Raw genomic sequence first — 27,912 nt, 5'->3', positions numbered from 1 at the left:
TTGAGCTCTTTGTTAAAAGGTTGTTCAGTTTGTTCATGAACATTCAATCATCATCACGTAAAACGGTTAGTAAATGAAGCAGAGGGGATTTTTAAATGATTTAGATTATACTCTACTGCCTCCAAATGTTTGCAAAAGCTCCACACATACACTGCACATGGATTATTGGGTCAAACAGGACCAGTTAAAACACACAACCCACTAAAGCTCAATTTAACTACCAGGCATACATGTAAATTCATGAGAGGGAGTGTTTAGATACAACCAAGAATGGTTGTGTGTGTTTGGGGGAGGGGGACATGTCCCTGTTTAAGTGGTGTCCCCTCCTCCCATCTTTTGGTCAGGAATGATGAGGGAGAAGAGGAGGAAGGATGGTGAAGGAGTGCAGGCATGCGTAGGCAGCTGATAAAGAGATAGTGGCCACAACAGTGGAAGCAGCAGGAGGCTGACGTCTGCTGGATTGTTGATGTAAATCAGCTGGATGTGTGTGTTGTGTGTGTGTGTGTGTGTGTGTGTGTGTGTGTGTGTGTGTGTGTGCACTGTTTGAAACTCCCAACACAGAGGCCATGGACTGTGGATCAAAGATTTTTTCCTTGTTTTATAGATCACAATTCCTGTGGTAAAACAATCATACCTAGAGGATTTGACAGTCACCGCCTGCTCCCATGGAACAATCTATTACTTTAGGTTTTGGGAATCTGTGCTCTCATTACTGGAAGATGTACGAAGGCATGAATCAACAGGAAGTCCTTGTTCGTGACTGAAAAATATGCAGAGTTAATTCTTATCCTTAAAAATGTTTAGTTGGTAACATTAGAACAGCATGCTGTTAGTAAGGCTCTACATGACCAATAGTCAGAAAACAACCAATGGTTTTTGTAGGGCAGGAAAACAAGGAAATTGTGGTGCAAATAGTCAGCTGTTAGGTAGGCAAATACAAAAACTTCAAGGAAAAAGGGCAAATATACTGGTATCTAAAGCCTCACTGCTGAAACATTTACAATTTCTCTGAAAGACTGAGATAGCCAGTAGTAAGTCAGTGGTTTAAATCAAACTAGGTACTCGTTTCAGAGGGAATACTTTTTACTCAACTACTTTTGACTCAACAAAATATAACATTTTAAAACTAGCTCCACCTACATTCATTCATTTTAAGTACACTCATTCATCAGTACTAGTAGTATTTTACATTTTATGTCAGTCTATGAACTATGTGTGTAGCATGAATGAAATGCTGAATAAATTCCATGACTGAATGATTCCTTAATACTCACAGGACACATTTTCTGCATTAATTTCCTTTGTTTGATATTTATCTTTATGATAATATTATTTGTACATTGTGTTATTGCTACATGTACTCATGCTTCTAGTAGTACTAGTACCAGTGCTACATTTTAGTTACCAAATGACTAGCAAAGATTGAGTGGGCTATTCAAGAGGTTTTACATTCTGTCATATAGCTCTGATGCATTTCTTGTATTGAAACAATTGTACTCAGTTTTGAAATGAAGTGAGGACCAACTGTTGCTGCTTTAACTCCTCTTCTTGAGGCCATGAGAATTTGGAGATATGGTATTTACCAAGGAGTAAGATTATTCTTTGCAGTGTCTCTCACTGCAAATAAGTGTCATCTAAACATGTTAAAACTGAGGAAGATATAAATGATACAGTAGAATCTTGATCTAACCTTGAATATATGCGTATACACACACCATAGAAAGAATAAAATTGTTAGATTGTGCAGTTTCAGTTTAATTATTGCAATATACAACACTGAGCAGCACAGTTAAAATATACAGCATTTATTTACATACCCTGTTCAACTCCATAGCCTTCTTTTGATACTTAAACATCTGAGCTGCTTTCACTTCAGCTCAGTACTGTACAAACTTTTAACAGGACCACAGGAAAATGGCAAAAAAACTAACAAAACATTCACCCGTCTAGGGAAGCAGACATTTATAAGCAATTTCCTTTGGAAGATGATCATAATGACATCAAAATAGTGCAAATAACCGGCAGTGCAAAGTCCACAGTCCATTAAAAACCTGAGGTAGATACTGGTGGTTGCATAGTGGCCGACTCCAGGGGCCTGAGAACACGCTGCATTTTCACAGATTGACTACAATCTAAAATGTAGCCATTTTCTTGTCTATAAATAGTTTTTGTAATGTGAAAACCAGTCAAATCCTCAAACACCACCACCAAAAACATTAGTAAACACTTAAATGAAAAAGCCAACCATAGGGCCAAGTTATAGTATCACTATTTATCAGGTCATATGCTATTGTAGCTGTGTATGAGTAATGCAGACAGTCCAGACTGAAATGTAAGACAGGAAAAAACATTACGGTTAACAACTTGTCCTGTATATTTCACCATCTGAACAAACAATAACACAAATGAGAGTATACACTGATCTGTGGACAGACACAACCTGACAAAGAAAAAAATTATGTTTCCACTGAGATTATGCTAGTTATTTACCTGACAATCCTATTTTGTTTAAAATGCTGGCAGGATAAACAGTAAAAAAAAAAAACTGTGTACCATCTACTAGCTAGCTCATCTCTGTTAGTTTTTCACATGACTCTAAAATTCAATATTAAATCCATCAATACATTCAGCAGTCACAATAGGTAGACAACATGTGTAAGGAAGCAAATTCATGCCAATAAAAACAGTGCAAATATGATCGGCAGTGCAAAGAGCCTCTGGTAATACACACTCCATTTGATTGGAAGACTGAGGTAGATACTTCTTATTGTACAGCTGTTTCAGGTACCATTCTCCATGGGAAACAATGTAATACTCCACATGTATATAAGAAACAAGAAGGTGTTTGTATTTGAAATTCTTCACCCAAAAAAAAGAACATGAATCCATCAATGGCATTATTTGTAGTTCAGAGCCATTTGCATATTATAACATTTCTTGAGCTAGAGGTAGTGATTGAAGCTTGAAATGAAAGCAGTATTTCCTTTGTGGATCTTGATTAAACTTCCTGTTATGCATCACAGTGGTTTAGTATTGATGCATTTTTGAGTGACAGTATGGCTCAGTGTGAGTCAGTAGGTCAGAGTCAGTCAAGTCAGTACTGAGGGTACCTGTTTAAAGGAGGCCCATTCTGCAGGCCGTACTGACTGGGTGGTTGGTGATGTGAGTGAGAGTTCTGACTGGATGGTACTAATGCGTCAAACACACTCTTATTCGGAGGCACAGATTGCAACATGTTGTCCAGGTCCATGATGAGGGGAGGTGCTTGGACAGAAACTCGTCCACTGGGGAGGATGGGCCAATAGGCATGACCTAAGAAGTGACCAGGTGCCACAGGAGAACCGCCATAGCCGTAAATGGGAAGTCCACCATGCAGTGGCATTAGAGGACCCCCGTTAAACCGCATGCTTGGTGGGGCAACAGCATTGGGGGGAGCGTATTTGGCGTAAGAGGTAGGGAGCTCCCATGGAGGTGCAACAGTATCGCGTCTGGCTGATTTATGCAGTGGAGGTCTGTAGTCTTCATAACCATCTGATCCAGCTTCACCATCTAGAGGAACACGCTTCCCAGACAGGGACATGCCTTTCCATTCCTCATCAGAAGAGGAGGAGGAGGAGGAGGTGGAGGCCGGGCTGGCAGAGCTGGCTGAGGCACTACGGGCATAGGAGGCGTAGCGAGGGCGTGGAGGTGGTGAAGACCGTGGGCGCTCCACCTTTCCCCAACAGTCCCTGGTAGACACGTCCACATCCCCAGAGGCACTAGGTGGCCGAAGGCTGTGCAGCAGAGAGTCGATGGCGAAGGATGAGTCCAGCTTGGGTCGGAACAGATCTTCCTGTGGTGGGGAGGGGTTTCTGGAGCGCATAGGAGGGAGGGGGTTGACAGAAGCAGGGGGTGGCTCCGATTCTGGCTTGTGTCCCTGCAGAATGTAGGGGGCCAGATCCTGGGCAAAGATTGTCTCATCCTGGCGCGACACAGCCGTGTTTTGCCTCTTGAGGAGCTCCAGAGGAACACGGCTCAGCTCCACTGCCCAGAAGTTGCCTTTGCCCTGAGGCTTGCCTGGGTCTTTCAGCACCTACAGGTGGAGGAAGGGTGGACAATGAAATGTGAACTTGGCTTGACAACCTAGTCAAGCAGGACTGACCTAGTTTCATAGTCAACCATCACAATAACAGTGGATACAAGATAAAAGCTTAAAACCGGTTTGAAGGTTCAATCCAAAACCCTCAGAAAGTATTTCTACAAGGATTAAATAGGATCACTTCAACTCAGGATGGTACCATGTAAATGTAAAGCTTGTATTTAGCAAACTCTTTCCATCTAGGTACTGACAAGACTAAATAGGGATTTAATCATGGGATTGTTAAACAGTTTCAACACACATACCTTCACAAAGCAGTCATAAGAGGAGAGGTTGTGTCGCACAGAGTCTCGCCAGCCCTTGTAGTTTCCTTTGAAGAACGGGAAGAGAGTACTGATCTCCTTCAGGATCTAGAAATAAAACAGAAATATCAGTATGGCTGTCTAAACAAGACTCTCTTCTTCACTGTATTTCAGTTTGGTTATGCAAGGAGCCAGTGCTATCTGAACACACAGTTTGAAAGTTAGTGGATGCCGACTTGATATGCAGTGCATTTATCTTCTATATGAATTGAAAATAAGACAATGAGTTTATAGTTACACTTAAAAAATGAAGTTGTATGGGCAGTCCTTTTACAGTATAACTATAGAATAGCTAGAAAGTGCCTTCCCAACTGAAATGGGATTTTACCATCAACTGTATATCTTATCACTTTCCTGATACGGATCAGTGTCTGGTTTCACTGCAGTCAAACGTTATCAAAGCAAGCCAAGAATGGTAGGGGTGGCAGTCACTGAAGTGTCACCAAGAGGCTGCTGTTTTGTGTCACTTTATGGACTGTAAGTTAGTCAGTGTGTTAACGATATATTTAATAGAAAGTTACATTAACTCTCTGATTCGACTTACTTTTCTTAAATAAATATACTACGTAGTCTCTTTTTTTTTTTTTAACCAGAGATTTATTTCAATAAAATAATGCTGAAATAAAGTGAACATCATAAGCAGCACCGTGCGTAAAGCACACCATGCGCCACCTCTACCCACATTACCGTAAGTATAGCACTGGGCACTCAAACACAAGAGTAATAGAAGGGAATTCTTACCTCAGATAACGTCAGTTTCTTCTCTGGGGACCTTTGGATGACCATAGCAATCATAGCGAGGTACGAGTACGGTGGTTTTGGATACCGCTGATAGTTCTTTTTCTTCCCACCGCTATTGCTGCTCTTCTCCCGTTCACTGCTCCACGAGTCCTTGGTGTTAGTTTCCTGTTTAAAGTGGGCATCTTGAGGATTATCCATGAATGTCTTGGCACTGGCGAGGTGTTCGGGGTGCGCTGCGGGCTTCTCCAAGCGCGACTGCTGCTGGGGAACCATCTGAGCCGGGTGGTGAGGCCAATGTTGTGCTGGAGTGCTCCGCGCTGCTACACCACGGGGAGGAAAGCTCTGCTGCGCATTTCTGTGGAAGTCAAGTTGATGGTCGGGATGTTCTCCAAGGTGGGACAGAGAGGGTAGTGCCAAGAGACTCTGCTCAGGCCAGTGCTTTGTCATGTTGATCAGCCGGGGGGCGGCCCGCACGTTTGGACAGGAGCACTAAGAGGGGGAGGGAGGTCAAAGAGTCGGTCCTTAACTTCTGGCAGACTGCTGGCTCCAGGCTGACTCTATTTGAAGAGCAAACAATTAACAGTTTCATGTAAATCCCGCTGCGTAATCGAGGGGAGAATGACGCGTTATCTGAGAGCAGAATGACTGATCGCCCCGGGGGCCTGGGGAGGGTCTGTGTGCAAGGAGGGGCGAGAGAAGGACAGTAAACCTGTAAATAACCCTTATGATAATATCAACATGCCACTTAAAACGCAGAGATTCCGAGTTTGCTTTGGAATCAGTGTTTAGTAGATTTACGCACGGACGTCTAGAGCATTCAGTGCGCATATGGAGTGGCAATACACTTAAAACAAACAATAAATGTTGTTTTAACAAACTCCGGAGACAAGCACAACATCTTCATCTTACTATCCCAATTTAAACCATGGAACATGTTGACTAAGCCATATTAAATAATGAAGACTTTCTCCTCGAGAGTGACACTTGGGTGCAGAGGCGTAAAGCAAAACTTGTGCGGGGGGTGGGGTGGGGTGCAAGGAAGAGACGTAATTTCGATTAGATGCAATCAACAATTTTTGGTGAGCAATATACATGAGGAATGGCTAATATACAAACGTTGAAACATTAAGAAGTTGGCTATTGCAATCATTCATTTTAATAGGCTGCATCAAATAATTTCTCTCTAAATTATGTGAATCATTGGAATTCCCTTTAGATTGTGAGGAAGACAGTGAAAGTCGTACAGGCTGTTATTGATGCAGGTTAGCCCTGTTCATAGAACAAGCTTATGCACATGTAAAGCTCTTGAGGAAAAAATTACAAATTGTAATCGCAAGATGTAGAATAAATGCTTTGGTGGTGCTCAGAGCGCGCAATAGTTAGGGGTGTTTTGTGCACAGTAGGGTCTCCCTGTGACTATGCAGGATGTCATTCGGCGTTGAAGGACTAAGTTTCGGGAATGCATGTCTTTTGTTAAAGTTAACGTAGTGCTAATGTGCAAACTCTTTCGTCCCAGCAAGACAGTGAAAACAAGAACCCCATTGGCAAGCTGGAGACGGTTCTTCCCAAAGAAGCTGCTTAGCATGTGAGGAAATACGGGGGCTATTCAACACCATTTGTGGGTTTTCTGGCGCTTACAAGCTGCTAAGTGTCGTTGTAGGGTAGGACATTCACACCTTCAACAGGAGCAATCATGTTTTCCTGAATTGTTGGAAAGAGCCTCAATATATCTCTCAAACAAATACTGTTTTAGTGAATCATAGAATCAACAACCTGGTTACACAGCAGCACACACACTGACACTGAGCTCTAAGGCTTTTATTCCAATAAGGAATATATTACATCTGATAAGACAATAAAAAGACAACTCTCAAGTGATTGTGCCACAAGGTTTGTTACCAGAAAGAGGCAGAAACAAAAGATTTTCACATTGTGATACTTTTCTAACTGGTATCACACAACTGAAACTGTGCTGCCTAATCCACAAGTAAGTGACAAGTAACATTTGACATGAAGTGTGTGGCCTAGCAGCAAAATGTATTCACCTTCAAGTGAAAGTGTTACTGAGCATTCTCCTTTGATGGCACAAACGGCATCTGACCGCTCCATGATTTAGCTTTAAATGTCCAATTAACAGGGCAAATGGTAAACCTCTATTTATCAGGTGGTTGCAGAAATAAAGAGGGATTTAAATAAATAGGGTTTTAGTTCCTGCACAGAAGCTTTGGTATCATATTGATAAAGCATGAAAAACTTACCACATGAATTTGCAGTGGAATACAAAATGTTTGAACTTGTTTTCCTGGTCAGATGGCTTCCACACCATGGTGAGCGACAAACCTCCTTCACCTGCTGCAATTTGCATCAGTGATTTTCTTCTCTGGTTGCCACACACTGTTGCATTGTCCAGAAAGTTTGTCCCCCTCTGGTGGTTTCACCCAAAACTCAAGCCAGAGCCTTGACACACACACACACACACACACACACACACACACACACACACACACACACACACACACACACACACACTTATAATAAACATGACAGCTCACCAGAAATCAAGCAGTGAGTATAGAGTTTTCTCTGTTTAAAAAGTAAATTTGATGGACTTTGACAATGAGAATGTTCTTTCTTTTAGTTTACTGGAAAATTAAACATGTACAGGCAAACCCCTAACACATCACACACATGTTTGGACCCGATTTACATGCCTTCACATAGAGAAGTGATCACTGCAAAAACATGCTGATTTAAATACAAACTGTCAGTCTATCTCTTCCTGTCTGCTGGAGTGCTACTTAATAGGGTTTGCCTGGATTAGTGAGCCACGCATGAAAAGAATAGGAAACCATATGAATAGGACAGCATCCAGGACAAGGCTGTTCACATAGGCTGATTGTGTCTGGACAAATCCCCCCTAAGCTGCCCTGGGAAGCATCCTGAAACTGAGATGATGAGGAGGAATGAAGTTTAGCCTTTCTGGGATAGAGCCAGAGAGAGTTTTAATTGTGCTGTCACAGCCTCATTACTGCAAGATTGTTGTTGTATATATGTTTACTTGTGTCTTTTTTTTAATACTTACACCTAACAGGGACAATGAACAAGACATGCACATATTGCTGAAAGCTCATTTCCATCTGTAGGCCCTGTGTGAAGGCCACCAGGGATGTGCAGGTTGATAAAGTTATGCTTATGGTGTAAGTTTTCACTTTTCTGTGATAACATTTCATGTAAATCGTCCTATATTTTACACTAAACTATAAAGGTACTGCATTGTGTGTTAATTCGAGGAGATGTAGCTCATGCTCCCAAGCTGTTTCCTCACTGCGTCTCTGTATAGTGTCACTGCTGGGTTGGTTGGACAGTTCACTGCAGGGGTCAGGAGATCACAGGGTCATCACTGTCTATCTGTTTCTAGGTATCAGCAGTGGATTCTGATGCTGCTGAGAGCAAGAAACCAGGCAAACAATCCAATGGTACGGTTGGATTACTTTGTTAAATTGATATTTAATTATGGGGATGTTAAAGGAGCATGTGTTCAGGCTTGTGCTGAGTACATTGTCAAATGAGAGTAACAAAGAAGACAAACGCACCCTAACAGTTATCATGAAAAGACATGTGCATTCATTTATTTGCCAAACCAGATATACAGTATTGAAGCTGGCATTGACTCTGTGTCACACACTGTACAAACAAATATTTATGCAAACACACCCTTTATTTTCTGCTTAACACAAAAGGCTAGGGTGCTTTTGCACTGTGGCCTTTCACACCTAAAACCAATAGGAAATGCGTCAGTATATATTGTATATTACCATTTCTATTTCCTTTTACTGCTACGACAGATAATATTGAATGCATGTTATGTAAGCATTGCACCAAAGTGGCCTGTCCTATGTAATGTCTGACAACTCTAGCCTGCTTGAAATGTGTGTGTCTTGATAACAGTGATACAAAAAATACTTAAATGTTAATGGTTATGGTAGTCATTTCAGCTTGATCAGGGATGAAGAAAGGGCAAAGGGATCCATGGTCTCATCCTTAATCGTGGATCACTGACAGCTAACATTCAGACATAAATCTGTTGTTGTTTTAGGAGAAAGGCTTTTGTCAAACACTACACACAGAGAACATGTCTCTGCAGTCTGGCTGGATTACATTCACTTTATATTCATTTTAGAATTCAGTTTATTATAACTTTAAAAGCCCTCCATGGTTAGGCTCCATTATATATTTCTGATCATATCTATTTTGCCCAAGTAACCCAAATATGTGTGCCACACTCCAGGTTTAAGACAAAGGTGGATGCTTTTTAAAAAAAACTTTATTATTATAGTTTTGTTCCAGTGGTACACAGATGCACAGAACTGAACAGATGGGTCACCGGAGGCAATACAACACAGTTCAAATGTTTTTAGTACAGCAGTTAGCTTTGTGTTAAGGGTTACTTATCATTACTCCCATAGTCCCAGAAAAAGAGAGAGGCGTACAAAGAGAAACCAGCACAGTATCAAGTAGGAATCGCCTCCAGTCCGTATAATCTGAGGGAATTCAAATGACTGATGCCTTATGACGTCCATGTAGGACACACATATGAGACAAATAAAAATAAATACATAACAGGAATAAGGTTACAAAGGAACTATGCATTTGATGAATGAAGAAAATAAGTAAATAGAATAAATAAAAAAGATGCTTTTACGGTTTTAACTCAAACTGTTAAAACTCTTCAGTATCAGAACAGCCAAGTAAATATATTCCACATTTTAGAAAGCTGTTAAAACCCATCTGTATTTATTATATATATGCTTCCCTATAATTATTGTTGTGATTCATGATACTGTATTTTATGTGCACCAGTGAATTACCTTGTAACTCTGCCTTTGAAAGGAGCTGCAGAAATAAAGTTTGCTCTGTGCTGAGTGGACGCTGACATAAATACAGCCTGCGGGGTTTGTCGCCCTCTGGCGGAGCCGTGCGGGAGAGGAGAGGGCGCAGGTCCGGTTGTTATGGTGAAGCATTTCCCCTGAGGGCTGGCAACCCGGAGCAGGAGCAGGAGCAGGAGCACCGCAGCTGATTCAGTTTCACAGACCTGCACAGGAGCTACTACTCACAGCCAACTCAACAGGTAAGACGTCGCCACACTGCTTCCTCTCTCTTTACGTCGATGGTGTACACCCTGCTCGGTTTAACTCGCAGTTATTGGTTAAATTAAGTGAAAGTGGCGTTACATTTTCATTCACCTACGTTACAACACCCTGGCTGCCGTTGAGCTGAGAAAAGCAAGCTAACCTGCGGCTAAGGTAACGTTAGCATGACACAACATCAATGGTAGCCGACTTTATCGATGCTCAGCAGGTGTTCGTACTGTTTTTTTACAATTAGACTCACCCACATAGGATAAACGTGCTGGTATTAACTTTATCCCCCCACTCGGGCATGTTGGTGAATTCAGCCAGGTAGCTTAAATGAAGTGCTTACGTTACCTGTCAGACTAGCCACCTGTTGAGCCTGTCTGTGGACCGCTAGGTAGGTTAGCTAATCTGCTGCTCACAGTTAATCCCACACAGTGAAGGACAAGAGCAAACACTTCCATTGTTGTTGTTGTTGTTGTTGTCTTTAAAGCTTTTAAAAGCAGTTTACGATGATTGAACCAAATATTAAAGTTAATAGTTACAGGGTAGTTGTTGCTTGAGTTGATTATTACTATTAAGTGTAATATTTATTGAAATCTCAATATGCAATATCCAAATCACAAGAAGCTGCAGTTTTTTTGTAGTTTTTGTTGTGTAGTTTTTTGCAGTTCATATCCTGGCCTACAAATTTTGTTCTCCAGATGTAAGAAAACATGTTTGTTTGGTACAGACTCCCAACAAATGTCACATCATCATAACTTAAATAGTTTGTGAATGCCACTAACTGTGAGTCTTATCGCAGTCGCTGTATGTGTCAAAGTAATCGCATTATGCTTATCTTACCATAGTGTGCAGCCCTAAAGTCTCATTTATCAGTGGTACATAGGCTGGCATAAATCTCTTACATGAGGCTTTTATGTTGCAGCTCATAGTTCAGTGTCAAATGGGTCAATGCCATAGCCCTGTAGTTATGTTTATTTATGTTGTAATGTGTAAGGACAAAATCATATAAAGAATAATAAATAAAATAACCATAGAGAGTAATTAACACCTCATTAACTATTTGGATATCGATCTATGGTAATTTATGAAATCATTTATGAAACAAAATGATCACTCTGTGGTTCTAGCTTCTCCAATGTAAGGATTTTCTGCTTTTCTTTGTGATACATGACAATCAACTGAGTCTCTTTGGGTCAGTTAATCAATTGCAGAATAATAAATAATGAAAATGATAATTAATTGCAACCCATGTCTTCTGTAGAAACAATGAAAAAAAAACCATTATTGTCATATATTTTTGTTTGTTTTCCCTCTGATGATCACTGACCTGAGGATTTACTGCACTGACTATTTGACCGTATTTTAACATTTACAACACTGACTTATTAACCTGAACTCACAAGTTATCTATTCCCGTCAAGCCAGCCTTACCGGTCTGTCTCACAAGTATTGCCATGTGTGGTCAAAGTACTTCTTCAACAGCATTTCCTCCATATGTACGGTCAAATATTTGCAGGTTTAACAATATAGACCGAGATTAGCTTGTGCAGTCCTTGATACACAACGCGATGGCTCACACAGTCTTGCATGGCATAAAAGATCATAAAAAGGTTAGATTGCATTTCAACACCGTGTCCCCTGTGGTCTGGCACAGCAGCACTTTGACTGAATTTAGATCAAAATGTATGCATCCACCACTGCGGCAACAAAAGGTTATCTTAACTGAACAAGCCCTTTATTAGATATTCTAGAAGTGCAAAGACCAATGTAACATGAGGTAATCATTACAGAAAGATTTTTCTTTGTCATCCTTATATAGTTTTCTCTTCATGATAAGACAATTCCAACAAGTTCAATGACTCAAAGCAACTCTTTAAAGGTCAAGCTGTATTTGCTAAGGTTTGGCTTGCTGTCACATTCCTTCTCTTGTTCATAAACTCCCCCTTGTTTTTCTCCGTCTTTCCTTACTGAGGCATTTCTTTGCCATCACGTGCTTATGTTTAAATGTGGGAGATTCTGCGTGTGGATGTCATGTACATCATCTCATCCTGTGGGCACCATTTAAAGATTCTTTATGACTATTTTCTCTCCACCTCTGTGCCTGCGTGATATGACCCTACTTCCTGCTTAGGAGTTTAAAGGAGGCAAGTCTCTCTGTCTCCTCCCCATCCTTCCTCCTCCTCGTATTCTCCTCTATCTCCTTCGCATTCTTTCCTCCACATCCTCTTGCCCTCTCGTTTCATATCCTGCCCTGCAGAAAAAAGCAGTGACTCTTTGCCTGTTTGTCTATATATGCGCAAATCTGCTCGATATTTCCAAATCTGCCTGCATCATACACGCACACTCTTTCGGTTTTTCCCATGGCCTCTTGCTCTCTCCCTACTCTGGCTACTCCGTGGCATTACTGAGATTGTTCAGTGATTATATGGAGCAGCTCAAACCATTACACATGACAGGACTTAATGTGCCCACCAGTAGATTCCCCTACAGTGCTCTCTCTCTCTCTCTCTCTCTCTCTCTCTCTCTCTCTCTCTCTCTGACTCTGTCCTTCTTTCAAGGGCTGCAACTAATGTTATTTTCTTTATTCCTCTATTATTAATTTGGTCAGCCCATCGCAGTTCCCCATAGCCCAAGGTGTTGTCTTTGGATGCCTTGTTGTGCCCTACCAAAAACGACTTGTCTAAATTATATTTGAGTCATAGAAAACAAACAACCTTTGTGAATATTAGGGAGGCAGTTTTGGTCACTTGGCAGTGGTTCAGATAGCAGGCGGGATCGTTCCCGAATCATCAAGCTGCATTGACTCAGCACTGTTTGTTTCAATGAACGGGAAGGTTCTGCAGGTCACATCAAACAGCACACTGGGCTGGTGGTCATACACAACAGCTGAGCGGTGTCATTCCATGATGGCAAACCATGAATGAAGCACCTTTTGCCTATTTCCACCATAGCTAGATTTAAGGCTGAGCAGGAGTTTTTGCTGTTGTTGTAAATTCAGTTACAAGCTTGTACACTAAGGTACCAGCCACTTGATGAATGTGTGAGCTTCAGTTTGTGTCTGTGTATGCATAGTGGTCTATTCATTCCAGCTGTTGAAAGAAAGTTTATGTTCCTCAGCAGTTGTAGGCAGCCCTTCCTGTTAGGTCATTAGGTGGAAAAAGTCAGAAGACTACAAATGTCAGATTGATGCAGGGACATTTTTCCAAACACACAAAATGTTTAGTCATATTTCTCAGTGTGCGTGTGCCACAGTTTGTACAATATCAGTGATCTCACCTCGACTTTTCCCGTCTGTCTGGGATCTGCCTGACTCAGAGAATCACAAGGCTCAAATTCCCCATTTGTGCAGGGGTTTATTTTAGAAGGGACAAAACTAACTGAGACTAATACTAGTTTAGATCATTGCATCCACTGTTAGCAGATCACAAGTTCTCAGTCAGCCAGTTAAAGTGCTGACTGTTAATAAGAGCTAAAGAAGAAGACACAGATGAATGAGGTAAGATTACAATATCACAGAGAAATTAATGTTCATTTTTGCTGCAGATTTTCCATCGGCAATTGAATTGATTTAATTACTTTCACCCAAAGTAAACATTATTGTTATCTTTGTGTATGCACATATATGTGTTAGGTTAGTTAGTTTGTTAACAGTAAACTTGATATATTGTTGCTCTTGTTGGTGTAGAAATGGTAATGTTGCTGTATCAGTGATGGATCCCTCCCTGTTTGTTTGTTTGTTGAATATTTTGTTTTGCAAAATTCCTGATTTAGATAAGAAACTCTTGGTTTCTGATTCTGGACTGATTTAATGATGATTTAACATGACATTGTGCTTAATGTGCAATGCAGTGCTCACCCAGATCGTTCACTCACTAGTTTGCTGCTGGTGAGTGAGGTTCAGTAGGATAATTAGTGTCAGACAGCAGGCTAAGTCTAACTGAGCTGAGTCTGTCAGACCAAGACAGCAATCTCATGCTGAGAGGATCTTGAAGGTTTTTTTTTTCTTTTTCACCACACCCTGGTTCTTACTTTGTTTAGTTAACTCCAAATGATGGCCCTCAATTGCACTGTCCAGGAGACTCTGGACAAACTAGACTCCACTTTCAGCCTCTAAAGCATAAACAAATATGCAAAATGGTCAATTTGCCCTTATCATTTATCTACTTTCTATTCACGTAAGCTCAGTTAGTGGTGTATGGGGAGTTCAATATTTACCATACACACAGCTGAAAGTATTTGACACTACTTACATGTTTGAGACTTAGACTATAGTTCATATAGAGATAGAAGTAGAGTCCTGTTTCAGGCATGTGAGGAAAAAATAACACTACTCTGCAGTGTATGAAAGCAGAGCTGGTGTACTTCCACTGGTGTTTGTTAGACAATACTGCTAAGCTTGGGTTGCAAGGATTAGGTGGACCTGACTGCTGAACAATAGGGATGCACGATATGGATTTTTATTTTATTTTTTCAGACAATACAATAACCGATGATTACCTGCTTCTCATGGCCGATACCGATAAGATAACTGATAATTTCACATTTTTGTATTTTAAAAAGAAGTTCATAACCTGGTGTTTTTACACACCTGATGGCAAAAAAGAGATGTAATGAGCAAATGGATGATTTAATATTCCATAGCTCTGACATCTCTACTGTTAACATAACAACAACAAAAACTCTTCAAATGTTCATTTATTTTTTCTAACATTCTCTAAACATACTCTGGCTTTCTTGGAACATAGAGACTATAATTTTGCATAAGAATTCCAAATAAGTTATTATTATTGTGGGCTGATAATTTATTGGCTGTAATTTAATTCTCTAGATAATTCTTAATAATATAGATGTGTCTTTAATGTTTGTGTACCAGGACTAGCCAGGATCAAGAGTAAACAGCCCCTGCCTCAGCTCCATTCCCCGATACCCCACACTGATTGGCTTTGGCTGAGATATGAGTTGTCTGGCTCGCTCTGCCAAGACAGCTAATCAGGAAACGTTGTCCTGTGCTCTGTGTGTGTGTGTTAGTGCATGTAAATGTGTTATGAGTGGAAGAATGAGAGTGTGTGTGACTTTGCATGTGTCAAAGATTTATTCTATTTATAAATGTGCATGTCTCACATCGCTTTTGTTTCTTTTATGCCTCACGTTATGTCATGAGTAAACCTAATTACTATCACCACTTACCTAACCAATGACTCATCACATTATTGTATAGACCCACATTCTGCAAAGCTGATCTCTCGTCTAATGTACCAGCATATCAACAGGTTTAATCTAACTTAGCTTGCTGACATGGCCTCCATCAGGTCTTTTGTAGTCCATTAAGAAACCCTTAAGATGATATTTAAATGGTATTTAACCTGTTAACCAGGCAGAAGCATGAGTCCTTGATGCGATATTTGACAGTCAAGTTAAACTGGAGTGCAGTTTATTTATTTATTTATATATATATATAAGGTCTGATTTGCTTTTTATTGCATGAGTTAGAAATGAGTTTACATGTAAATAAAATGACTTCACACCAGCCAAAGCTTTACCTTGTTTTCCTGTTTTAAAGTCTCCAGTCCAACAAAAGACCCTAGAGAATCACTTTCATTATCAGATCCTAGAGAAGTAAGCTGGGTTTTTACATGTCTTTGCAACACATTGTGACCCTGCACTTGCAGCGTGTACAGTGTAAGCGGCTCAGCACTATCAGGTCAGGTGAGGCAGTTCTGGGTGAGGGTGGAAACACATTAAACCAGTTTTATTGTCATAATCACATGATTGGCACTAAAAGAAAAATAGATGGAGACAATGGGACACGCATTAATTGTCTGCTCAGTATGTGGGCCACACTGTAGTCTCCAAGCTGCTCTGTCCATCAGTATGAGATTTGGTGAGGGTTATTCTGGATCCACAGAAACTGCATTCACTTCTAACAGAACGTTACTGATTGCTAGCTAGTATTACAAATATAATTGAATATTATTCTGGCACACTATGTTGGTTGCACACTATGCAAGGGCATCAGACTAGAGGCATGTTTGCTTAAAAATTCCTGCCTCTTGAGCTGTGCATCGTCATCAAGTGGAAGCTGAAAGAATGTTTAAGACTGCATGTTTGATTGCCCCTTCGGCAAACTGCTAAAATGTTAATGTACTCAGGTCAAACAATATAATAAACACTGGAAGCATCTTGTTTTCAAAAATGTAAACATTTATTGAAACTTGAACAAAAGTGCAGAGCAACAGATGAATTAAGCGGCTGTATTGTAACACGGCCCAGTCTGTGTTTTTGTTGTAAGGCTGGGCCTGTTTTGGAAGGCAATTTTTCACCACTGCACATTTAAAATCTAATCAAACAGATTTTTGTTTGACTAATAAAGTCTGATGTTAGAAATAACAAAACACAAGTCAAATATTTGAGAATGAATTTTTTTATTATTAGTTTAATTTCATGAGAAACACAATTCTAAAGTTTAAGACTGGGATCTCTATTCCACTGATCTTTCAGATTGTGTCTGGCATTATCCTACTAATACTGCAGGAATTTTCCCTTTCCCTCTTTAAAGCCCCTTAAAATACCACAAAACATGCTCCCTTTTTCATTTATTAACTATGGAAAACTGTTGAGAACACTGACCAAAAACAGGTTAGGCTACTTAACTCTATGTGGCCTGGCCTTAATTGTTCCTCTAGGGTTTGGCATATAACAAGTGTATTTCCCGTTGACCTTTTAACATGAACATGGACTTTGGATAACATGGCTTTTCCTTGTAGGAGGAAGACGCATTAACGAAAGCTGCCTTGTGGATCATTATAAATGAACATTCGTCATCCATGCCTTGATCCTGTGCATTCCAAGTCCATGTTCATATGTGTATTGTTTGAATGAATGGTCCTTATAGTGGCCTGCCAGTCTATTGGGGAGAGTTAAGCTATTACCTCAGGCTAAGGAAATCCTTACATTGTAGCTTGTGACAAAGGGTGAGAGGTTAGGTATCCTAAAAATAGAAGGAAGAAACAAATGACAAAAGTCTGCCTATCCACAAGCAAAGAACTATTGAGATTTTAGCTGGTCAGCTAAGAGGCCTAATGGAAATGGTGACAGGTAGGTATTTATAGAAATGTTACTGTACATGTCTTACTGCAGACACTACATGGTATTCAAGTAAAAATAGTGTGTCATATTTTATAATACTACTTTTTAAAGGGTCATCATTTATGAAAGATTTATACATTGTAACTATACCTTTTATCATGGTTAATAACTCCTGTACTGATGCTTTATATATTGGCTATAAGATAAAAGTAAGAAGAGGTTTTGAGTTTGCTGGATTGTGAAATATCCCTTAACCTGCTGTTTATCCTCCTTCAGCAGTACACTTGATTGATCTACTTAGATAGTTATTTAGTTAGTTAGCTAAACATTGATAACTGAGTTCTGGAAAAACCAAACTGCAGAGCATTTGGACTAAAATCTATTTATTTTCAGTTTAGTGACATTTATTACACTAGACTTAATGGCTTTTTGGAAAGTGTGACATTTTTTCATAGATTTATAACTGCAGTATTACCAAACAGAGAGGATAAACACTGGCCAGAGGCAACCCACAAGTTTCTTTTATTGATGATTTATCTATTTCAGTTTCATCTGTTTATCCACACAAATCTAAAAAATAAAGCATAAAAGTTGGCAATTTGCTTTATTTTGGAAAAAAGAATCTTTGCAAAACTCATTAAATGTCAAAACTGAACTATTTTAAAGCTTTAAACCTGTTGCTGTCACCTCCATTGGGATAAAAACCAAAGAGGAATCCTGGAACCACAACCTGTTTTTTTATGAATTGCACACCGTGGTCTTCTCATCTCCCACCTTTTCATATAGTTGGCTCTGTGGCCCCAGACTACTGTCTTGTCAGTCACTCTCTCTATCTCACTGAGTGCCTCTAGTTGACCTTCCTCTCAGCGCTCACAGTCCCAGGCCTAAATAATAAATGAGTAGCCTGGAAAGAGCAGAGCATGTGTGAGCCACGTAACTCACCTGGGAAGTTAACGAAAGGTAATGAGAGCGATCTTGCCGACCGAGGTTGCCGGGGTAAGGACTTGCACTGAAACATGTCACATACCAGGTATTTAACCGCTTTTCCCACAACATCCGTCACTCAGCCCTGTGTGTATGCCAATGGCAGCACAGCGTGTGTCGGTCTGCAGGGCGTGTCAATCATTAATGAAAAGCGTCCCACCGTCTCAGGTTTCCTTCAGGAGAGGAGTGGGAGAGGAGGGAGTAGGGGGAAGGAGCTCAGGGGTTAAAGATAACAGGATTAGGAGAGCAGTGTGCGTACATTATACTGTAACACGGCACTCACATTTTCTCTCCCTGCCTTTTTTTTTTCCTTCTCTCTCCCTGCCCACAGTTGCACGCAGAAGGCAAATGTCTTTGAGGAACGAATCATTGAAAACCTTCGTACCCATCTTTCTTCTTCTGAAGGCCTGCCAAAAAGTCCACCAACAACGACAAGTTGACTCTGGAGTACCCTCCACTCACCACCAAGGGATATTTGAATTCTGTGAGCGTCTGCATTAACTAAAGTAGGCCTCGGGTGAATCCTGCAAATACCCCTTTTTATCATCATTGCTTAAACTTCACTGCCACCATATTCTCACTATGGATTTTCAAAGACGTGCCCCTCTGTTGGATCCAAGTCTCCACAGTCAAGGCCGCTTTGGATTAGCAGCTCAGATGGAGCATCTAACCTGGAGAGGAGTTTGACTCTTTTTTTTCTCTCTGTCTCTCCCCCCCCCGTGGATCATTGGCCAACTTTCCCAGAGTTGATATGGATGGCAGGACTGACAGTTGGTTACAATCCACAGCTTGGATGAGTATGGTTTGGATCTTTCTCTCGCCTTTTTTCCTCGGTACGATAAGAGTTACCATCTGAAAGATGGGAAAGAGACATTGCAAGTGTTCTAGGGGTTGCTTACTTCTGAAATCATGGAGATATCCGCCACCTGATCGTACAACATAAGTTGTTAGATTTCATCATAGTTTGGACATTTTTGCTACTTGCTTTTTCTTTTTAAATGAAAAGATATTTTTACAGATAAACTGCACCATCTCTTTGTGCTCTCCCACAGGCCCTAACGTAGGCCTGTTTGGCCTTACAGAAGGGCCTCTTTAATGAGCACAAGGGAGGTGTATGAGAAATCTACAAACTGAAACATCCACATGGACTAAGAGAAACAAACAAGAATAGAGAAGCGAAGCCACCGTGACAGTGTGTAGTGTAGTGGCATGGCAGCAGATCACGGCGAGTTGCTGGCTGAGATGGCCACGGTCGGGCGTCTAAGTGCCACTGAACGCCTGAAGCATGCCCAGAAGCGTCGTGCCCAGCAGCTGAAGTCTTGGGCACAGATGGAGAAGGAGGCAGGACGAGGGTCAAGGGCCAAAGCAGATAAAAAGAAGGCACGCACCACCAAAATTAAGTTCCCTGACACCATCACCCTGCTAGATGCAGCTGCACGTAATGACCTAGAAGAAGGTTGGTAGAAACACACACGAGAAAAGTCATTTTACAGAGCCTTAAATTTTATGTCCTGAAGAGCTTTGACACTATTTTGTTAAATTAGAAGTACATCAGTCACATGTATTTGAAGGAACTCAAGACAGGCTAACAAGTGATTTCAGACTGTAGATACAAGACTAATCCACTGCTTTCCTGCCTAGACCAATCAAAATCCCTAACATGTGAAAGCAGCCCTACTTTAAGGTCAGGGGACACTATGACCTCCGCATTTAGTTTCTTTGTGTTGCATTGACTTGCTGTTGGCCTTTCCTGAGACATAAGAACTTATCAACCGGTTGCTGAAAAACACACAATTAAAAGGAAATTATTGATGCATACTTGATACTGGATACGTCACACTTTGATTGTAGCAGTAATGGCATTATTGTCAGGCGCAGGATCAAGGCTAATTATAGTAGCAAATCTTCTCAGTCCATTGTTAACTATCAACACACACACACGCCAAATGGGTATCATTTCTTGTCTATTAAGGGCAGACAGATACGTGCTGTAAAAAAGTGTTGCAGTGGAAAGGACTCTGCCCAGGTGGTCCGTCATAATGCTGTGTGTGTTTGTGTGTGTGTGTGTGCTTGTGTATTTGTGCTTCTTCTAGTGAGGGAGCTGCTTAACAGTGGCATCAGCCCAGATCTGGTCAATGAGGATGGATTGACAGCCCTACATCAGGTACACACACTCACACACACACCTAGTTGCAGGAGTTACCAGTACAGTGACAAGGAGATGATCCCTCACTGGTTTCCCACCTGCAGTGCGAATTGTGTTCACTGGATTGCAGAACCTCACTCACAACGCACCAGAAGAAAACTCTCAAACTCCAAAATCTGGAAATAATCTTGTAAAGGGTTTGGATTCAGAGGCAAGTTTGGTTGTCATAACGAAAAAATACTTCCAATATTTACACCATTTAAGTGGCGGTTAAACATACACAGGTACACACTTCCACATGTTCAGCAGCTTACACCAGATCAGCCTTACAATGATGAGGTTACCTACACAGTTTTACACTAACGAGGCAGGTCACCTTTTGTGCAGCGTGTGTTTATGTTGTGTGCGGTCACAGCTCTCAGCTCTCTAAGTACTGTTTGCCTTTATTTTGTCTGACCTGTAACTTATCTTAAGTCAGTTTACATGAACACACTGATTCATTCCCACAGTTTTAGTTTGGAGGGCCAGTGTTTTGAAGAGTTTGCGTAGGCTTACATTCCTTTCCTGAACAGTTTTAACAGATTTGGAAGAAACCATCCTAAGATTAAGCATCATTAGCTGGACACAGATCTTTATAATTACAGATGGGCTTTTTCCTCTCCCTTCCTGTTTTGCTCTCTGTGTCGTTTATTTCTCTTTATAAGTTACCACGTTAACATGCTACTATAAATTCATGAGAGGGCTTTTTGTGAGCACAGAGAACTCTTTATAGAAGCTGTTGACTCTGCTCTTCCCCTTGGAAAACTTGGTGTTTACTCAGCAGAGGGCTGGCCCATGCATGCAAATGTTTTCTATTACATTAGTTGCCATAAATAAATAATGCATAGATTTCTCCATTTTGTTGTCAGTACCTGTTTTGTGTTCTGTCTTTATGTCTCTATGGGTTCATTAATTTACATACATTATCTACATCTGCCCTCTGTTCTCAGTGCTGTATTGATGACTTTGTGGAGATAGTGCAGTGCCTGCTGGATGCTGGTGCCTGTGTGAACGCCTGTGACAGTGAGCTATGGACACCGCTGCATGCTGCTGCCACCTGTGGACACACTGGACTAGTGCAGCTCCTGATTCAGGCGTGAGTTTTCCAATTAATTCATACTCTTACTCAGCTGCAGCCCCACATTTTGCATCATTTCTACCATAGAAGGTTTCTCCTGTTGTCATAACAAAATGTAGAAATCTACAAAATGATATTTTGTGGAGATTTGTCTCAACTGGGTTAAAATAAACATTGCTATATTCTTACATTCAGGCAGAATAAACATTACTTTCTAGACCAAAGCAGAAATGGCCAGAGAGCCTTCTTGGTGCAAGTATCTACTTTACATAAACAATGCAAATGTGGCCTGTGACTTTCAAAATGCTTTGCAAGTGAGTGAATATTTTTTTTTGGCTGAGTACCTGAGATTAGGGTGTGTCACTGTGTAGTGCTCTAAGCCAATTGTCTTTGCATATGTGTGTTCTGTGTGCTTCTAGTGGGGCTGACCTGCTGGCTGTCAATGCAGATGGCAACATGCCCTATGACCTCTGTGAGGATGAGGCCACCCTTGAGCTACTGGAGATGGTTATGGCTGAACAGGGTCAGTGAGCTGAGTCAAATCAAATGTCTTCTTGGAGCAAAAAAGCATTTTTAATACCGATTGTCAAATCTTTTTATACAAGCTTAACACATCTCAACAACATGTGTGTTTGTGTGTGTAGGGATAACTCAGGACCGTATAGATGAATGTCGCGGGGCTAAAGAGATGGCCATGCTGGCTGACATTCGGGCTCTGGTTCAGAGCGGAGCAGACTTGAACGCCCAGGATGATAATGGAGCAACACTGGTGAGACAGAGAGACACACATTGTGTAAAGATAAAAGTTATAAATAAGGATATGGCAGACCAGGGATTTTAAGCATATTTGTGATTCCCGGGTACATTCACAGTTGAGAAAATGTAGGATAGTGAATGAGCAGACTGCAGCAGCTCTGCCAAGAAATTAAGGTCTGGACTAAGAGTATAAATTAAGTTTAAATCTGCAGTAGAGAATAAAATCAGCAGTATACCATCTGTTAAAGACATCTATGCCGTTGTCTGGCTCTTTCTGAATGCATTTGGACTTGTTTTTTTACATGGGGTGTTTTTTTTCTGCCAAAAGAAAATTAGACTTTGTTGTCCTCCCTTGGTCAACACTTAAATGATACATGTTGACTATCTCTCCCAGCTCCATATAGCGTCTGCTAACGGCTACATGTCTGTGGCGGAACTGTTGCTAGAGCACAGGGCACAGGTGGAAGTGAAGGACTCTGATGGCTGGACGCCTCTACACGCTGCCTCCTGCTGGGGACAAGTAAGAGCTGCAGACAAACCAAAACTTAAGAACCTTACACTTTAAAACAAAATCCAATTAATAGCATTGTTTGAATTTGTTCCATAGATCCAAATGGTGGAACTGTTGGTGGCCCATGGAGCCAGTTTAAACACCAAGTCTGTCCTGGAGGAGACGCCTCTGGGTAAGAATAGAAAGCCTTTTTTGCCCCATATTGCCTCATGGCAAAATAATGTAAATGACTGTACCTTTCACCTTTTTTGATGTAATACTAATTCCCTTGCCTCCGGTAAAAGAGGAACTAATTATCCTGACCCATTTATGAAATACCTCTGTTATAGCTTTCTAATTAACATCTTTCCTTTCACATCTTCTGGTGTCTGACCTTTCCTGCTGCCTTTTCAGATGTGTGTATGGACGAAGAGGTCAGAGCCAAACTGATGGACCTGAAGCATAAACACGATGCCATCATGAAGAACCAGGACCGGCAGAAGGGCACACTGCAAAGACGAGCATCTAGTACTGGCAGCAGAGGGTAAGAGGGAACATAAGGCCAGGATAAAGAGAGCTCATGGGAACCAGATGCTGAAAAACAAAACTATACATGAAGATGGAGATCTACTGATCCCCTCTCTCTCGTTTGTCTACGCAGTAAGGTGGTACGTCGTGTCAGTGTGAACGAGCGCTCCAGCCTGTACCGGCGGGAGCACCACAAAGAGGCCATGGTGTGGCAGGAGCGCGGACGACAGCCAGAGCCACACGACGACGATGAAGACAGACAAACGGACAATGAACTAAACCAGCATGCCACCATGGTGAGCAAGCTCAGTGTTGTAGATGTCATCATTGTCACATTTTGAAAGAGTTGAAGCAACACGTGGTCTTTTCTTTCAGGTCGCTGGTGGGGGAGCCACATCACGTCTAGAGGAACTGGAGGCTGCCGACAGGAACATTGTGTCCAGCCTAGGTAATGGTGGGACCTCTGTTTCTTTGGCCTCTTCTGTACCCGGAGAGCTGTGGAGTGGTGGAGGTCTCATGGAGCGCAGCGCCTCCTACCAGCTCAGCCCTGCATCCGGAGCCGGGTTAGGGCCTGGATCTGCAGATGGTGAGGGGGCAGACAGTATGACACGGGAGAAATCGCACCAGACCCTGGCTGACCTGAAACGCCAGCGTGCAGCTGCCAAGCTCAATAAGTACCCAGCGCCTCCACCACCCCTGCCCCCTCCCTTAGAGGAGGAGCCTTCTGTTGCAGCGGCCGAGGCAACAACCACTCAGGCCCAGCCAGAGCTCCAAATGACCCCCAACACAGAGGATGTGGCCTCCCCGAGCCAGGTATACTTCACCCCTGCCAGTGGAGATCCTCCACTGCTGAAACTCAGAGCCCCCGAGGAGGATCAGTCTAACAATAAGGAGCCTTGCTGTGGACTCATGTAGACAGCCTGACACACACACACACACACACACACACACACACACCGTCTACAGAGTAGAGGAGCTGGGCATGTTATACTCCAAAGTGGCAAAAACGTTTCAAAACAGACATGCTTGAAATTATTGAAGACTCTAAGTTAAGGCCACATGCCAATGAGGGTTTGATCTACACTGAATTTCTATTTACCCGTAACCATTTCCTGATCAACAAGATACACACTTTACACTATTGGTCCTAGCATTTCCTATTGCTCCCTCTTATTTAGGGGCTGCACATCAGGTGTCTATTCAGTGACTCAGACGAGAACTACAGATTCCAGTGTTTCAATCACAAGCAAATATTTACTTTACTTAGTCTTTGTTCATTACTTTACTCCTCTCTTACCGCACTACTCAACTACTTTAGATTGACATTTCATTGAAAAGCCTTAGAATCATGTAAAAGCTGAATGAAATTGAATTGAAAGATGATTTGTTTTAAATTAAGAATGAGATTAAAGTTATGTTTTCTTTACTGAGTGCTATGAAGGGTAGGTGATTTGCATAGATTTACATCATAAGCAAGAGTTTATTTTGTTGTTGGGAGATTGCCTGGTCCTAACAGTTTCAGTATACAGTATTGCTATTCTGAATTTACATTCACACAAACATGGACTGTTTCCTTGCTTGATTTTTTTTTTTTTTCTTGGACTGAAAATATACTGAAGTTGTCTTTTGTTTCTTTTCCAGTGCACAACTAGCCTACATTTCAATATTTGTAATGCTGCAATTTGTAAATTAAGTTTTGTCTCTAAAATCATGTGAGCTAATCCATATTTAAATCAGTCCAACATTATCACTTCTAGAATTCTATTTTTCTGTCAGTATTTCTATTTTTCTACCCTCTGAATGAAATCACATTATTTATTCTATCTGATACTGAATATGGCTTATGATGTACAGTTCTTGTACTATTTTTTAAAGATGAAAGTATGAAGGCAAGATATTTATAAAAGAGATGATATATAGTTTTATTGTCAAACCAAGTAAACTTGTCATATGATTATTTGTCAAAGGTTGGTGCCTTCTTTAGGTGGCAGATTTGATATAGGTTTGCAATGCTTGCACAAAATCCCACATGCAAGTTTGGTGAGCAGTGGGATCAAATGATCTATCAAACATGGACTCCAACTTGATGTGCTTTCAATGCACTCTAATTTCTGTATTGCATTTCAGTTTTGTTAGTGATTTTTACTGAGCCCTGTTTAGAAAAACAAAACATAAAAACATGTTTTCACAAATGTTTTTTGCATTTTTTTTTTTTTGATGCACATGGTTTTCTTTAATTAATCTGGTCATTGTTACTGTTTATGTCTCTGGGTATTGTTTAAAATTAGTTTTTTTATATACATTATGTTGGAAGCCAGTTTAGGGTCAAATGATGGTGTTCTGGTTAGAAGAAGAGACAGGATACTGACCTTTATACCTAAAGTCTCCCCCCTGTGGTAGATTTGGGAACTTGCACATTTAACATGCATGTCCTCCAGTGCTGCTTCTCTTCCTATTACATCATACAGACACTCACTCATCTCGAACATCACAGCCCGTCCTGATCCATTTGCCAGGGCAGCACATGACACAAATAGTAAACACTCCAGTACACTCAAGTTATGAAAGCACTTCATGTAGATAAAACTGTAAGAGTGCTTGTTTCAGGTTACTGTGGCATTACAAGCTGCAGCCTTGTCTTTGATTCTCCTTTTAAGATGCGCTAACTAGAATTTCAGCTCTACCCTCTACATGCACATACATGCACACAGATTTTAACCCTGTCCAGGACATGTTTGTGGCCTTGGTAACAGTTGTGCAAGGGGTGTGTTTAAAAATGGAACCTGCTTTATGTTCAGACATGTTGTGACTGCGAGCCAAGGCTGCTGAGCTGCTGAGATTGATGCCATAAATCTTCAAATCCTTATATTTTACTTATTGGAGAGCTATTTTAAAGTATTATCTATTATGTGACAATCTGTTTAAAATTAGGTGTAGGCTAAATGGAACAGACTGTGTCGTGGGGTACAGCCAAAATATGTACTGCGTGACATACGTAAGTCACCGGGGCATCACATGCTTGTATGTGAACCGTTTTAGTTTGGGATATCAAATGTCTTTCCCAAGCGCTTTCCAAGACATCTGGGGGCTTTCTCTCTCTCACAGACTCTGTCCTTCTCACATACAGACAGCTGATTCTGTGGCTCTCTTTCCCTTCCCAAACATAAGACAGGCAAAAGAAGATTATTGCATTTCAGCGTCTACTTGCTGTTAAATTGTCTTGTCCTTCCACAATCTTAACTCTGTGGCTGTTCTGGGGCATTGTCACTCCCTGATGCATCCTTGTAAGGGCAGAGGCTGGTGTGAAGTCATCTTACACCAACTCTCTGTCACATTATAATCTTACTGGGTTAATAAAGACATGAGAAGTTCTGTGAACCATACAACAGGCTCTGTGGGAAACGTCGAAATGGCTTGTGATTAACTGCTGATCTCTGACTGCCCCACACCTTCATGCTAAAACTGTTTCTCAGTCCGTTTCCCCTTCGTGTACCTTAACCTGAACTCAACCTGAACCTGCCTTAACCCCAACCAGCCACCTCTGCGACCCCTAACCCCAACCACAAAGGGCAGCTCTATAGGGAAACAGACTTTGACTTGCTTATAATGGGTGTGATATACAGTTATGTCTATTTCTGTCAACTTAATTATATTAACCGTGTCGGAAGAGAAATTGCATTAACCTTCTCAATCCGTGGGTCTTTCTCAAAAATCTCCCTGTTCATAATGCAAGGCACATGACAGATTAAAGGATCCCTGACAAAACATGCTGCCCCATGATTCCTTGCGAGACCAATGCGACACACACCCAAGCAGTGTTGTACAGTAAGATATAGAACCCAATGTCACAGTGGCAATCGCACAACCCTAAATGTGAAGCTCCTCAGTGTTAATGGTTATGAGACGTCCATTTACTCCAAGACAACTTGATCATATTACTGTGATTTAGTATGCTACGTAATACATCCACATTAAGGGGGAAAATGTATATTTGACGACTAAGATGGTATAGCTATGGGTGGATGGAGGGATGTAGCAACTAGTTACTTTTTAGATTACAGATTATCATATTTTCATCCAAAACCCATGATTTTCTTATAAAATATGATACATTTTTTACAGCCTGCATTTTCAAAGGGCAGACAAAGTTAGTGACCCACTGGTGAACAGTCTAATATTTAGTAGCCAGATATTTTCCCCAGCAGTTGGTGGAGACCAAAACAAAGCTAAAGGCTGCGGTGAATATTTCCCCTTATATTCCCCAGGTGGCTAAGTACAATTTGAAAAAATTTACACGTTAATGTGGATGAGTTAATGTGCCACTAACAAGACATTGTTATTGCCAACATTGCATCCTATTAGTCAAAAAGATCATGCAACTGCTTTAATGTGGAACTGAATTCTAAAAATAAGCTTAAAGCAAGACTAAATCATTTAAAAGTTGGTATCACTTCACTTGTTTTATGATTAACTTACACTAGAATGA

At 41.0% G+C, this 27,912-nt stretch overlaps 2 protein-coding genes across 2 annotated transcripts; one reads left to right on the top strand and one right to left on the bottom strand.

Moving 5' to 3' along the window:
• Nucleotides 1-1,731: 1,731 nt before the first annotated feature.
• On the bottom strand, nt 1,732-7,531 carry foxh1 (forkhead box H1). Its single transcript, XM_051411243.1, has 4 exons — nt 7,440-7,531; nt 5,182-5,738; nt 4,384-4,488; nt 1,732-4,072 (listed from the first exon to the last, which is right to left on the bottom strand). Exons 2-4 carry the CDS (start codon nt 5,626-5,628, stop codon nt 3,095-3,097), a joined length of 1,530 nt encoding a protein of 509 aa, XP_051267203.1. The 5' UTR covers nt 5,629-5,738; nt 7,440-7,531; the 3' UTR covers nt 1,732-3,094.
• Nucleotides 7,532-10,192: 2,661 nt separating this feature from the next.
• ppp1r16a (protein phosphatase 1, regulatory subunit 16A) lies at nt 10,193-25,618 on the top strand. Its single transcript, XM_051410434.1, has 11 exons — nt 10,193-10,309; nt 18,721-19,845; nt 20,483-20,553; nt 21,525-21,670; nt 22,072-22,175; nt 22,297-22,421; nt 22,803-22,928; nt 23,016-23,091; nt 23,313-23,442; nt 23,560-23,722; nt 23,802-25,618. The coding sequence occupies exons 2-11, from the start codon at nt 19,599-19,601 to the stop codon at nt 24,339-24,341; spliced, it is 1,728 nt and encodes a 575-aa protein (XP_051266394.1). The 5' UTR covers nt 10,193-10,309; nt 18,721-19,598; the 3' UTR covers nt 24,342-25,618.
• Nucleotides 25,619-27,912: the final 2,294 nt, after the last annotated feature.

The sequence above is a fragment of the Dicentrarchus labrax genome, unplaced genomic scaffold (assembly GCF_905237075.1).
Source record: "Dicentrarchus labrax unplaced genomic scaffold, dlabrax2021, whole genome shotgun sequence".
Lineage (NCBI taxonomy): Eukaryota > Metazoa > Chordata > Actinopteri > Moronidae > Dicentrarchus > Dicentrarchus labrax.
The sequence above is the reverse complement of the archived record's forward strand: the minus strand, read 5'-3'. Positions and strand labels throughout refer to the sequence as shown.

What these genes read in the sequence shown, in the direction of transcription:
- foxh1 (XM_051411243.1), bottom strand. Translation starts at nt 5,628, where the DNA reads ATGACAAAGCACTGGCCTGAGCAGAGTCTCTTGGCACTACCCTCTCTG. An exon ending in AGAAACTGACGTTATCTGAG is followed by an intron (nt 4,489 to 5,181) that starts GTAAGAATTCCC and finishes TTTTATTTCTAG; the next exon opens with ATCCTGAAGGAGATCAGTAC. An exon ending in CTTATGACTGCTTTGTGAAG is followed by an intron (nt 4,073 to 4,383) that starts GTATGTGTGTTG and finishes CTCCACCTGTAG; the next exon opens with GTGCTGAAAGACCCAGGCAA.
- ppp1r16a (XM_051410434.1), top strand. Translation starts at nt 19,599, where the DNA reads ATGGCAGCAGATCACGGCGAGTTGCTGGCTGAGATGGCCACGGTCGGG. An exon ending in ACGTAATGACCTAGAAGAAG is followed by an intron (nt 19,846 to 20,482) that starts GTTGGTAGAAAC and finishes TGCTTCTTCTAG; the next exon opens with TGAGGGAGCTGCTTAACAGT. An exon ending in CCTGGAGGAGACGCCTCTGG is followed by an intron (nt 23,092 to 23,312) that starts GTAAGAATAGAA and finishes CTGCCTTTTCAG; the next exon opens with ATGTGTGTATGGACGAAGAG.